The 12,682-nt window shown below is 36.4% G+C and overlaps 1 protein-coding gene across 1 annotated transcript in view; it reads left to right on the top strand.

Moving 5' to 3' along the window:
- Positions 1–10,304, top strand: part of LOC133100515 (solute carrier organic anion transporter family member 1B3-like) — a 66,726-nt gene extending 56,422 nt beyond the window's left edge. The window contains exons 12-14 of the mRNA XM_061204698.1: positions 4,722–4,786; positions 8,781–8,898; positions 9,959–10,304. Coding sequence (XP_061060681.1) covers positions 4,722–4,786; positions 8,781–8,898; positions 9,959–10,154 — 379 coding nt within the window. The 3' untranslated portion in view covers positions 10,155–10,304. The remainder of the gene's footprint in view (positions 1–4,721; positions 4,787–8,780; positions 8,899–9,958) is intronic.
- Positions 10,305–12,682: the final 2,378 nt, after the last annotated feature.

Here is a 12,682-nt window from a genome sequence, read left to right as displayed (position 1 = left end):
CCTAGTCTCTCAAATACCCTCGTAGAGAAAAGAAAAATGCATGAGCAATATTCGTTCTTTTCTTCACTGATTAGACAAATATTTAGACCACACTTGGTGAAGAATACTACATGGTGAATAAAACAGATAAAGTACCTGTTCTCATACAGTTTAGAGTATAACAGGAAAGACTTATGTAAGACAAATAAGCTTAAAAATAAACACGTAATTACAAATTGTCGTTAGTACTACTAAGAAAAAAAGAGTGCTATTAAAGGGAATAAAAAGGAAAAACAAATTTAGGATTGAGGTGAGGAGCTGTGAGGAAGAGGACTCAGAAAATACTCAAAAAAAGTGACACAATCTAAAGGTCTAGAGGGTATGTTAAAGTTAGCAGTGAAGAACTTTACAGGGAGAGGGGCTATATGCCAATGCCTCAAGGCAGGAAAGAACTGATGTGTTTGAGGAGTGAACAGAAGCCAGTTGGTTGGAACGTACTGAGTGAGACAGATGGCACAAGGTAAGACTGCAGGGTTAGGAAGGGAGTAGGTAATACAAGGCCTGTTGGTGAAGTTAATCATTCAATCACTTAAAAGTGAAAGCATATAAAGACTTGCATGTAGGTATTAAAAAATATATATGTAAATATGGTGATCTGGGTTAACCTCTAGTTATACTTTTAAGACATAAGTAGTTAGCAACAGGTTCACTGTCAGCCAACAGCGTGACATAGAAGGGAAAGAAAACAAATGTATTAATGTTTTTTAAAATAAGTATAAAGCTATAAACTGAGACTACAGTTGTTTAAATTCCACAATGACCCTTAAATCTTGTCAAATTATTTATACTAATTTATTCCACAGATAAAGCTCTACCTTAACATAAAATACTGTCTCCTCAAAAGGAGAAGCTTTCCATATTTGCCAAATTACAGATTAATTAAATTACAGGAAGTTGTCTCAAAACTCCAAATTAGCTTGCATCTCAACAAGGCTTCTTAATTTAAAATTTTTTATGAGGAGAATGAGAATTTTAGAGATAACTGTTACAACATTGATGATAATTTTATCTTAATAAGAAAGTGATAAGATCAACATTACCATTTATCAAAAACATTTATTGATTTCTCACCAACCTTTGATTTTATTGAAAGAGAACTTTTGTGAGGTAGACTGTGTAATAAAAATATAAACTTCAGTCTATTAATGATTTCCTGATGCTTACATCATAAGGCTATTATTAAAACTAGACTAAGCAGGAGTGTTGATATTTACACATTCAGTATATATGTTAGGCACGGTTCTAGGGGCCAAGGATGGAACTGTGAACAAAAGTGATAAGGGCCCTCCTTCCATTAGCTTTCAGTGGGGGTGAGGGATGGGAGAGTGGATGGGTGTAGGAGAAGAAACAATAAATAAATAAGCATGTAAATACATAAAAAAAAGAAGTGTTAAGCATTAGGAAGAAAAAATCAGAGTAAAAATATAGAAAAGGTAATAAAATTTTAATGCTTGGAAATACAGGTGACAGGAATGAGGAAGGAATTCTTTGTACTATTCTTGCAACTTTTCTGCAAGAATAATTAATTTCAAAAACTTTTTTCAAAATAATTTCAAAAACATTTTTTTACAACACTGTTTTAAAGAGATGGTAGTTTCAGACTGTTCCCTCCCAAGAATTTGAAAGCTCAACCAACCCTGTGAATCTTTAAAAATTGGACAGGAGTTATGGAAGACGACTCATCATAAGAGCACCTTTCCTCTTAGTAAAAGCTACCCTCTCTGCAAGAATAGTTAAGTTGTGAAGAAATCCACATATTATAGAATAATTGAGGCTAAAGCTATGATCTGGATGTGCATGATAAACATCCTACTTCACTTCTACAAAGTGTGGTTAGTCTACCAAGTGCTTTTCTGGGGCTTTTATTCAATCACCTGTCTGAGCCATTGAAAGAGATGGATCACCAAACTAGACCACAACTTTCCATAAGCATCTGAACCTCCAGCCTTACCAGGTCAAGGGCCTGCATCTCCAGTAAAATGCAATTAGCTAATCACCATGCATCCAAAAAAATTAAACATTAAGAAGCCTAACAGCCAAGTCTTTAGTACATTGCTCAGGCCCTCGGCAGAGCCCTCCATCACTAATTTCTGGTGAGGAAGGAGGCGCACTTCATCTTCACTAACTAGGGTTTTAATTACCCTCTGTCTCTGTAAATTGCAATGGCAGGGTCTGCTTTAGGATCCCCATTCCACTGTCACAACCTGACTTGATGTGCTCCCAGTGTGGGAAAGGGGAGACCATAGATGAGAATAACCTGATGAGGAAAAAAAAAAGGAAAAAAGAAAAGCAAAGAAAGAAGGGGGGTGGAGAAGCAGTACTAATTCAGATACCTTCCATTGGAAGTCATTTGATGAGACCTGAATAAAGATTGAGGGTACAAATCATGCAGATATGAACAGGTGAAGAGCAATCCAGGGAAGGTAACAGTGGAGGTAAAAGTCCTGAGGTGGAACATACTTGACACGTACAAGATCAGGAGGACTGTACGAAGAGGAAAGAGGTAAGAAGTACAATGAGAGAGCACGCATGGTCCAGATAACACAGACCCTGTGGATCACAGTAAAGACTTTGGAGTTTACTCTCATTGTATTAAGAAGCCAGCAGAGAGATTTGACCAGTAGAATTATACAACTATCTTATCCAATTAAAAGATCACTCTGGCTGTTGGGTGGAAAATATGTCTTTGGGAGGCAAGAACAGAATCAGGGAAAACAGAAGGCTATGATAGGAGGTGCTTTTTGTGGAGAATCCATCCTGAGAAATGTTGATCAAAATACAGAGCTGATCAATATCAGATTGAGGTAGGACTCATGCTGCAGTGACCAATATTTTACATGATAACAATGTGTGTGTGTGTGTGTGTTGAGAGTGTGCATGTAAGTATGAGCATGAGGGTCTGTAAGTGTGCGTGCATGTGAATGTAGGACTGTGTGTGATTGTCATTGTATATGTGTGTATGTGTGTTGTGTGTCATTATATCACATAAGTCTGTCATTTCCACTGAGTTGTCTAAGATTTCAAGTTCCCTTTCAGGAAGATATTATCACTATCCCCAAGTCCGCTCAATTCTCTTCCACACTAGCCCTCTACCTGGGTAAAACTACAAGTTGATAACAAACATCTCAATTTTGCCTCTATTGCATCTGGCTTGTAAGCCAAGTGCATCCTTTAAAAAAATCAACTGCAATGAAAAGTGACACTTCAGGCACTTGTCACAGAGAATTCAACCAGGGACAAACTGTATTCTCTCTCTTCCCAAAAGCCCTTTTAAGAAATCTGATATTTGAGAGAGACAGCTAACTGGACTAGTTAACTGTCATGGCTGATTCCCTCATGACAATTTCCTCAGGGAAGAAACCACCTCTTTGAATAACATGACCTCATCTACTTACTGGCATGGCTTCACTGCCCTCAAGGATAGTGTTTTGTGTCCTCAGTTCGGCTAGTGCAAGTGTCCCTGTCTTTTGCAAAAGCAGAGAAAAAACCCTTTCCATTCATTTTCTCTCTTAATACATAACTCCACTGTGTTTAATTTTTATTATGCTATGTTTAATTTAATTTTTTATCCTGTTTACTTTTATAAGCTTTCTTGAATACTTTTGAGAATCTCAGTCAAGGGTAGCTCTCCTACAAGGGTTAAGGGGCAATTTTGTGTAAAGAAAAGCTAGCGGGCTAGCTTATTACATTGTATCCTCACAACACACAAGATAAGACTACTTAGCAGATAAGGAAACTGAGGCTAAGAGAGGTTGAATGACTTATCTAAGGCATTTAGTTACTATGCAACATGATTTATCTCTTTATATCAATAGCAAAGACTAGCATAGAGTCTCCTAGGAGGCACATGGCAAATGTTTGTTGAATGACTAAATTTATTTATCTCTGAACACATACATTCAAGAAAAAAAAATAAACCTTTTTATCAGTTAATTCAATATTTCAGTAAAAACAGAACTTCTGAGCCTCAGTCACCCTCCCCCATCTTGCCACTGCAGTCAGGTAATTTATTTTGCTTGATATGTATTAGGTTATTACAGAGTTGGTTGTATCATCAGCTCATTGAACATAGAAATATGGAATTGTGGAAATAACTTTCTAAATGCAAAAGTGAGTTAAATTTTAAGAGAGGATACAAGTGTATTTGCTACCTTTAAAAAGACATTTAAATACACTAGACAGTAGAATACAGATATCTTTTTTGACCTTCCTGGTTATATTATGTAGTGTATGAATCATATTAGTCAACTTTTCTGTTAACAGCAATGATAGAAATAAAGTAGTAAAAAGAGTTCTGCTCAGACCAAGACCTACATAAAAGTATTTGCTCTCTCATATGGCAGGTGTCAACTAAACAGATCACAAGAAATCACTGTCTTCATAGATATCATAAAGTCTATTCCAACCATTATCTCAGGATTTCCTAAGGATCAAATGTGGAAATGTTTGTAAAACTGTCTTGAAATTGTAACACATTGAATAAGCAAAGAGATAAGAACTGTTAATATCATTCAGATGTTTGCCTTCTAAAACAACTGAAAATATAACTTTAAATAATATCCACTCTTCACTTGAGGATTTTCATTAGATCATGAAGAACAACACTGAGAAATGCTTTAATATTTAGCTCAATCTGGTATTTTAGAGATGCTTAATGTTGCTTTGCCTTTATCTTATTTCAGAAATGTTGAACCTGAACTGAAATCACTTGCCATGGGTTTCCATTCACTAACTATTCGAACACTAGGTATGATAAATATGTAGATGATAAATTCCAGGTATAAATTTTCATGTCAAAGCTCAAAGACTGGATGTAATTGATTTCCAATTATCAGAAAGTTTCTTTAAAAAGGTATAAGTAAAATATCGTTTTAATGTTTGTGGTAAATGAAAAATAATGGGATAAAGGAGAACTAAATGACCTAAAAGAGAATTTCGTTGTCAGTTCTATTTAGAATCAATCTGTAAGAACAAGGCATCATCATATTTGTATTATATCCTTTCTAAAACAAAGATCAGTGGTCTCCAAGAATTTAATTTAAGACTTAGGAATATTTCTTCCCATATGCAGAGTGCAGGACCTTCCTTCTATGCTGAGGGAGGTAATGCCCAAAACAGCTCAGGAGGCCTGGGAGATTGTGTAAAACAACAGATGAGGACTTTCACAGTCCCTCAGACTAGTCCTCTAAGGCTGGGGCAGATAACCTTTAATAGAAATTTAAAATGCAAAAGGGAATGGGTGTTACTGAACTCAGGTTTGGCTGTTCCCTGTTCAAAAGCCAATATTTGAGAGGCAAGTGTTAGTAGAAAGGAAAGTTGCTTTAATCAGAAAAGCCAGCAATCTAGGGAGAAGGCAGACTCATCCCAAAACCATCTCTGAAGATTCTGCTCAGCCATGATAGTTTTTAAAGGGAAAAAGGGGAAATAATCTCAGTTAATTATTAAGGTAGGAGGTCAGATTCTTCATCATTTTTTCACTTCATGCAGACCTGCTGATTACTCCTGATCTTCCTTTGGATGCTATCTTGCCCGTGTGGTCTGCTTGCAAGTTTGCTAAGGGGGCACTGGGGATAGAGAGTCAATCATTTTTTAATTACTTAATTCTTCATTCCTACTTCTTTTAATCTAGGAAAAGAATCAACAGGTTAGGCAAGGCACTGTGTGCATTAAGTAGAGCACAAGTCAGGAGTTAGGTTAAATGTTGCCTAGTGATCTGATTTTTATAATTAAGGTTTAAGGGGAACAGAAATAGACAAACAGAAAAGGAGCAAAAGAGCTGCTTGTCAGACATCATTCCATTCCATGGGATTAGGGATGAAAGTCCATCTTCTATAATTTCATGCCGACATAGGGCACTGTATTCTTAAAGTGGAAGATGTCGACATGGATCTGTAGTATCTTTTTGCTGATAATTTTAGTCGCCCACTTACATATACAGGCAGAGTAAACTACAGTTATTTTGATGCCCACAAAATATAGATTATCATGAGCAATAATGTTAATCCCATTATCTGAAGCCAGTTCTTGGAATTGTGCTAGCCATAGATGGAGCAATTTATGGCATGGCTATAGTCTGGTCATTAGGCGGTTAGCTTTTTTTCTTTGGTGGCAGTTATGGTATCTGCAAAACAACTCAGGGAAGTACATCAGACACTGGAAAGATTCTGTGACTCTGCTGTCCTAATCATTAACTGCTTGAGCTTGCTCTTTTGTGACTCAGGAAGGCCTGGGATACTTCATCTTTTCTACAAACAAGAGGCAGGGGACATGGAGGGACCTTTGTACTTGCGGAGGCCCACAGGGTTCTGCTTGGTTTCATGGGAACTAAAATTCTAGAACTGAGCATCTTGGAATGGGGAGTGCTCTGAATGAAAGAAAGCTCAGGAAGTTGTGTTTTTTTGTTGTTGCTGTCAAATAGTAATACTATAGAATCTAGAGGCTAAAGGCCTATTTCTAAATATTCAGATGAGGTGATTAGTACAAGATTTAGAAAATTATCCTTTTCCCCTTGTTGCCATTTGCCATTTATACCATACAGTTTCCTGTTGTTAGCTTAACAACTTCTAAACTAACCCCTGTGCTACCTCTTTTTAAGACCTGTTAACATTATATGCTTATTCCTGGGAAGTAGGAAAAGGACATGATTTCTCTAGGAATTGGGGTAGGCAACTGATCATGGCCTGGAGGCAACCACTGATGGCTGAAAGAAAAGGAAATGGGAGGGCGTCAATCCTTGGGACTCTTGCAAGCAAAAGAAAGAAGCATAACTATGGCCAAATTACAATGGAGCAGTTGTCCAAGAAGTATATTTGGGAGAAAATCACAGATCCTCAAAGGTAAAAGGAGAAAATATAAAAGGTATGGGAGAGAAGGAGAAGATGGAGGTACTGCAGGATGATAAGGGCTGTGAGTGAGCTACAAAGTGTTAAGAGTTCTAAAGAGGATAGTTATTTCCAGCTGGCAGGAATAGTGCAAACTTTATGGAAGAGGATCATATAGTTGGAATCATACAGTAAGTAGTTTTTCAGACTGCCTTCTTTCAGTTAGCTATGTGCATTAAAGTTTCTATCTTGTCTTTTGTAGCTCTCTGTCCAATCCTGGCAGTTCCTCTAGATCCAATGGAGATGCCTCACTCCTAGAATCTAAGCCATAGAAGTTAGCAGATAGAAAGAGAATTTGGGGAGCTAGTACTCCTTCTGATATGATGAAATGAGATTGAGAATAGAAGAAGTTCCTCTAGAGACGTAAAATAGAAAAAAAGGAATTTTGCTATTCTGATTGTGAGCATCCTATTTTGATACGTCCAGTATATGGCCCAATGGAATCTAACTCTTCTAGGGGAAAAATACATACTGAGGACCAAATGTCCAGTCACAAACAACTGTCTGAATACAATGTAAATTGTGGAAGGTATATTAAACTGAAATAGGTATTTGGAAAACAAGTTATCTGAAGTTTTAAAATTTCAATAATATAAGACCAAGTTTGTTACCTGAAACATTTAATTCATTAAGTTTGATCAAACCAGTGCTATTTTTATATAAGAAAAATAAATTGTTGGCACATATTTTTCATTTTTCAAAGGAATGGCTTAGATTTGTAGAAACCTGTGAATTCCTAATCCAGTTTCTCAGTACCAGTTTTCCTCAGATATATTCATCTCAGACCCCAGTTCCTTGACATTCTAAGATTTCTCACTCTCAGAAAATTGAGACCGATTAAAAGTAAATGGAATTGGCAAAACTGTAAACTATGAATCACTATCATTTTTATGTAACAATATAAAATTTGAAAATTAGCATATCTCTAAAATTTGGTCAAGTTACCAATGCTTAAAACTAGGAGTCAATGTCAGAGTTTATTAAAATAGTAAAAGCATATGGGCACTTCTGCTATAAGACAACATGTGTGTTCCTGAAAATCCTCAAATTCTACAAAATCATACACTACCAATAAAAACTGGGTTAGGTACAGGCCACTGGAGAGACCTAGGCATCATTATGATCAGAACACCAACAGAAGCAAAATTCAGCACCACAGGCCCTTGGACAGCCCAGGCTGCTTCAGGAGGTATTAAAAATGAACACAATCAATGGAGAGAAAATGCTTCATGACTCCAAGAAGGTGGGAGTGGAGCCCTGAGGCAAAAAAAAAAAAAAAAAAAAAAAAAAAAAGGCACAGCCTACCAGGAGCCTAGCACTCAGTGAAGCTGGGCCTGTGCTTCTCTGGGGGGGAGGTCCTAGTGTTGGCATTCACCTTTTAATTTACTTAAAAATCGAGTTGAAAAAATCTCTTGCCTTCGCAGCAATTGAGCTGAGAGATTTTCCCTTTCCCTGTGAAGTTATAACTCTACTCCTGCTATTCTAGCTGTCCTTGCCTAAGAAAAATTACATATGAACCAATATAACTTCTATGTTTTACTGACAACATTCTCCTTTTTACCAACCAGGCTTAAGTTAATTGGCATTATAAGAAGAACAATGTACAGGCATATAATCTTCCTTCTTCCCTATGTGTGTTGGCATGGTGAGGGTAGATAAAAGATGTCTATGCTATTGTATGTGATTTGAGCTTTGGAGATTCCTCATAATCTCGATTCTTGAGTAGAGTTAGGCCAAATCAATGGACAAGTCCTCCAAAATTTTTAATCTCTACATAATCCAAAATGTATCAGTGTGGAATATCACTGTTTCCTTTGAAACATGTTCCTTGGGTTGACATCTTCTCATCTCATGTTGCAGGAGGAATTCCAGCTCCTATATATTTTGGGGCTCTGATTGATAGAGCTTGTATGAAGTGGTCTGTCAACAACTATTGGAAGCAAGGGTCTTGTCGGATATACAATTCCACATTATATGGGTAAGTTGTCATAAATATATTTCATTAATTGATTTTTTCCTTTGACTATGTTAATTACTAAAGAATGAGATATTTTCAGTGTAATAATAATATTAGGAATTATAGCTACCATTTACCAAACTTTGAAAACAACTCAAAGTTATAGAATTAATTCCATTCAGTTAAACCTAATAATTGTTCAAAGTATCTTTGCATAAAGCTTCTCAACATTTAGTTAATAATGTTATGAGGCGAGTGCTTCCCAACCTACCAGGTCAGTGGTCATCAATCTTTCCTGCTCATTATAATCACCTGAGGAGCTTTAAAAAATATTTATTTCTTTTTTCTTTCTTTTTTTTTTTTGGCTGTGCCATGCAGCTTGCAGGATCTTAGTTCCCCAACCAGGGATTGAACCTGCACCCTTAGCAGTAAAAGCATGGAGTCCTAACCACTGGATCACCAGGGAATTCCCAAAAAATGTTAATTTCTATTTTGAAATACTTATTTCAATTTTGATTTAATTGGTCAGGGGGTGTGGCCTGGGGAATGGGAGTTTTAAGATCTCCTTAGGTGATTCTAATGTTCAATCAAAGTTGAGAATCCCTGGAATAGACCATGTGTACTAGGTAATTGTATGTGGCTTTGCGAAAAATTTTCAGTAGACCACAGGGCAGGGCTTCGTAGACAGCAAGCCTATAAGGTAAACATTGGCTCCTGGTTCAATATAAATGGATTCAATCTGATTATCTCACAGTCAGTTCATTTCGTTTATAATCTGTTCTCATTACACATGAACTAATCTGTCTCTGAGAAAGTTAAACATTCCAAATATACCCTATTTTACGGATAGCACTTGGGCAGATCATGAACCATCCTTAGTTTCTGTGGGTTAATAATCCTTTAAAAATAATCACAAACTTCTTATGCTCCAATCAAAAGAATCACTGAAATTGCTACTTCAATATTTTTATGCAAGATTTCAAACAGCATTTTTTTAAGGCCTTCTGCATACTGAAGAACAACACTGTAAAGTGTTTTACCCAATTCCAAGTAAAAACTGACTTTTTTTCTCTTTTCACAGAAATACTTTCTTTGGCTTGACTACAGGCTTAAAACTCCCAGCCCTTGTTTTATATGTTGTGTTAATTTCTGTTATGAAGAAAAAATATCAAGGAAAAGATATCAAGGCATCAGAAAATGAAAGAAAATCCGTGAATGAAGCGAACTTAGAACCGTTAAGTAGTGATGCCGGAGTGGACCGTGAAACACATATTTAAGGGGAGAAAAAAATTCTTCTGCCGCTGTGTTTTCTACTAACATTGTATTAATTGAGTAGGATGTTATTTTTGAGCAGTTCCTGGTCCTTTCACTGACAATTTTCACATTCTATACTAATGATGGAACAATGAATCACCTATGAATTTATGACAATGGAACAAACTATAAATGGGAAAAAAATGGGAGTACTCACTGTTAAGGTGTGGCTATGCATTTGTGGTTAAGATTAGAATATAAGATCCATACAAATTTAAAGTGAAAGGTATGGTTAATATGTAATAGAAGAAAAAGTATTTGCTCAGGTAATTGTAATGCAATAAAACCAGTGACTAGAAAATAGGTAGAGGTGAAAAAGGAAGAGAGAAATTAATAGCCTAAATAAGAAGAAAAGCTTAATACCTTTCTTTTTAAAACAAGAACCAAAACCAATTTGGACCATGTTACTCAAGCCTAAAGTCTAGTGTGATGGAGGGCTTATGCTATCATGACATCTGTCATTCATGTATTAAGTCATATATTTCCCAGACCTTATTAATTTCTAATTTGACTATCAGCACTTGATACATCTTCTTCCAACCTCTCATTAAAATACTGCTGAAGAAATAGAACTAATCGAAAATTTCCAAGCTGCAATTGTCAGACAACATATTACAGAATGTGTTAAGTTTCTTTCAAGCCCATGGAAATGGATTAAGAAACGCTGACATTAACTTGAGAAAGCAAAGCCCATTTAAAAGATGTCTTCCTTTTGTTTGCCTGCTCTCTGGCAGAAATGGAGTCTGCACCAACTGTCATTTGGGGTCATTTACCAACTGTCTCTCAATTGCATGGCTTTCTGTGTGTTTGTGTTTGGAGCACAGAGATCTTTCACACCCTCACAAGTAGGACAAGAAGTAGAGTGAATGAGGACAAATATTTGAATACTGCATTTGCTAGTGATGGCAGCTTTATTATAGTGAATGCTAGAAGTTGTAGTTTTTATTCTGAATAGCAAAAAAAAAAAAAAAATGCGGGTCATCAGAATCACCTGTGAAACATTTTTTTAAAAGAAACCACAATCATACACCCACATGAGATTCTGATTCAAAACATTTGTGATACAGCCAGGACATCTCCTTTAAAAAAAAAAATTCACATAGAGCCCTTGATAAAGAGATACAAAAAAACAAGCCACGTGACAGGAGATGTTCCTGAGTATACCAAAGTCACACAACATGAATGCTTACTAGAATCTCGGAATTACACTGGAAGTTATATACATTAAACTATTCTCAAACAGTAAACCTGAGAAAAGATTCATTAATCACAAAAGCAGAAATTTCAAAAATCACCCACAGCTGGTTACTATGTGACAGGTCTGATGGGATCTTGTATCATTAAAAAAAGAGACAGAAAATTACAGAGTTGTGTTTTAAAACATTGCAAAGAAAATAAAGGCACTATCTTGAATATTTATTTCTTTACCAATTATCGAAAGTCAAAAATCTGACAGGTAAAATGCAATATAACAGTAAACAAAAACAAAGAATTACACTATCTCATGGAGCTTACACTTTTTTTTTAAACATCTTTATTGCAGTATGATTGCTTTACAATGGTGTGTTAGTTTGTTTTATAACAAAGGGAATCAATTATACATATACATATGTCCCCATATCTCTTCCCTCTTGCATCTCCCTCCCTCCCACCCTCCTTATCCACCCCTCTAGGTGGTCACAAAGCACTGAGCTGATCTCCCTGTGCTATGCGGCTGCTTCCCACTAGCTATCTATTTTACGTTTGGTAGTGTATATATGTCCATGCCACTCTCTCACTTTGTCCCAGCTTACCCTTCCCCCTCCCCCTATCCTCAAGTCCATTCTCTAGTAGGTCTGTGTCTTTATTCCCGTCTTGCCCCTAGGTTCTTCAGGACCATTTTTTTTTTTTTTTTTTTTTAGATTCCATATATATGTGTTAGCATACAGCATTTGTTTTTCTCTTTCTGACTTACTTCAATCTGTCTGACAGACTCTAGGTCCATCCACCTCACTACAAATAACTCAATTTCATTTCTTTTTATGGCTGAGTAATATTCCATTGTATATATGTGCCACATCTTCTTTATCCATTCATCTGTTGATGGACACTTAGGTTGCTTCCATGTCCTGGCTATTGTAAATAGAGCTGCAATGAACATTTTGCTACATGACTCTTTTTGAATTATGGTTTTCTCAGGGTATATGCCCAGTAGTGGGATTGCTGGGTCGTATGGTAGTTCTATTTTTAGTTTTTTGAGGAACCTCCATACTGTTCTCCATAGTGGCTGTATCAATTTACATTCCCACCAACAGTGCAAGAGGGTTCTCCTTCCTCCACACCCTCTCCAGCATATATATGGGTCTTGTTTTTGTATCCATTCAGCCAGTCTATGTCTTTTGGTTGGAGCATTTAATCCATTTACATTTAAGGTAATTATCGATATGTATGTTCCTACTCCCAGTTTCTTAATTGTTTTGGCTTTGTTATTGCAGGTCTTTTCCTTCTCTTG

This window comes from Eubalaena glacialis, chromosome 11 (genome assembly GCF_028564815.1).
Source record: "Eubalaena glacialis isolate mEubGla1 chromosome 11, mEubGla1.1.hap2.+ XY, whole genome shotgun sequence".
NCBI lineage: Eukaryota > Metazoa > Chordata > Mammalia > Artiodactyla > Balaenidae > Eubalaena > Eubalaena glacialis.
The sequence above is the reverse complement of the archived record's forward strand: the minus strand, read 5'-3'. Positions and strand labels throughout refer to the sequence as shown.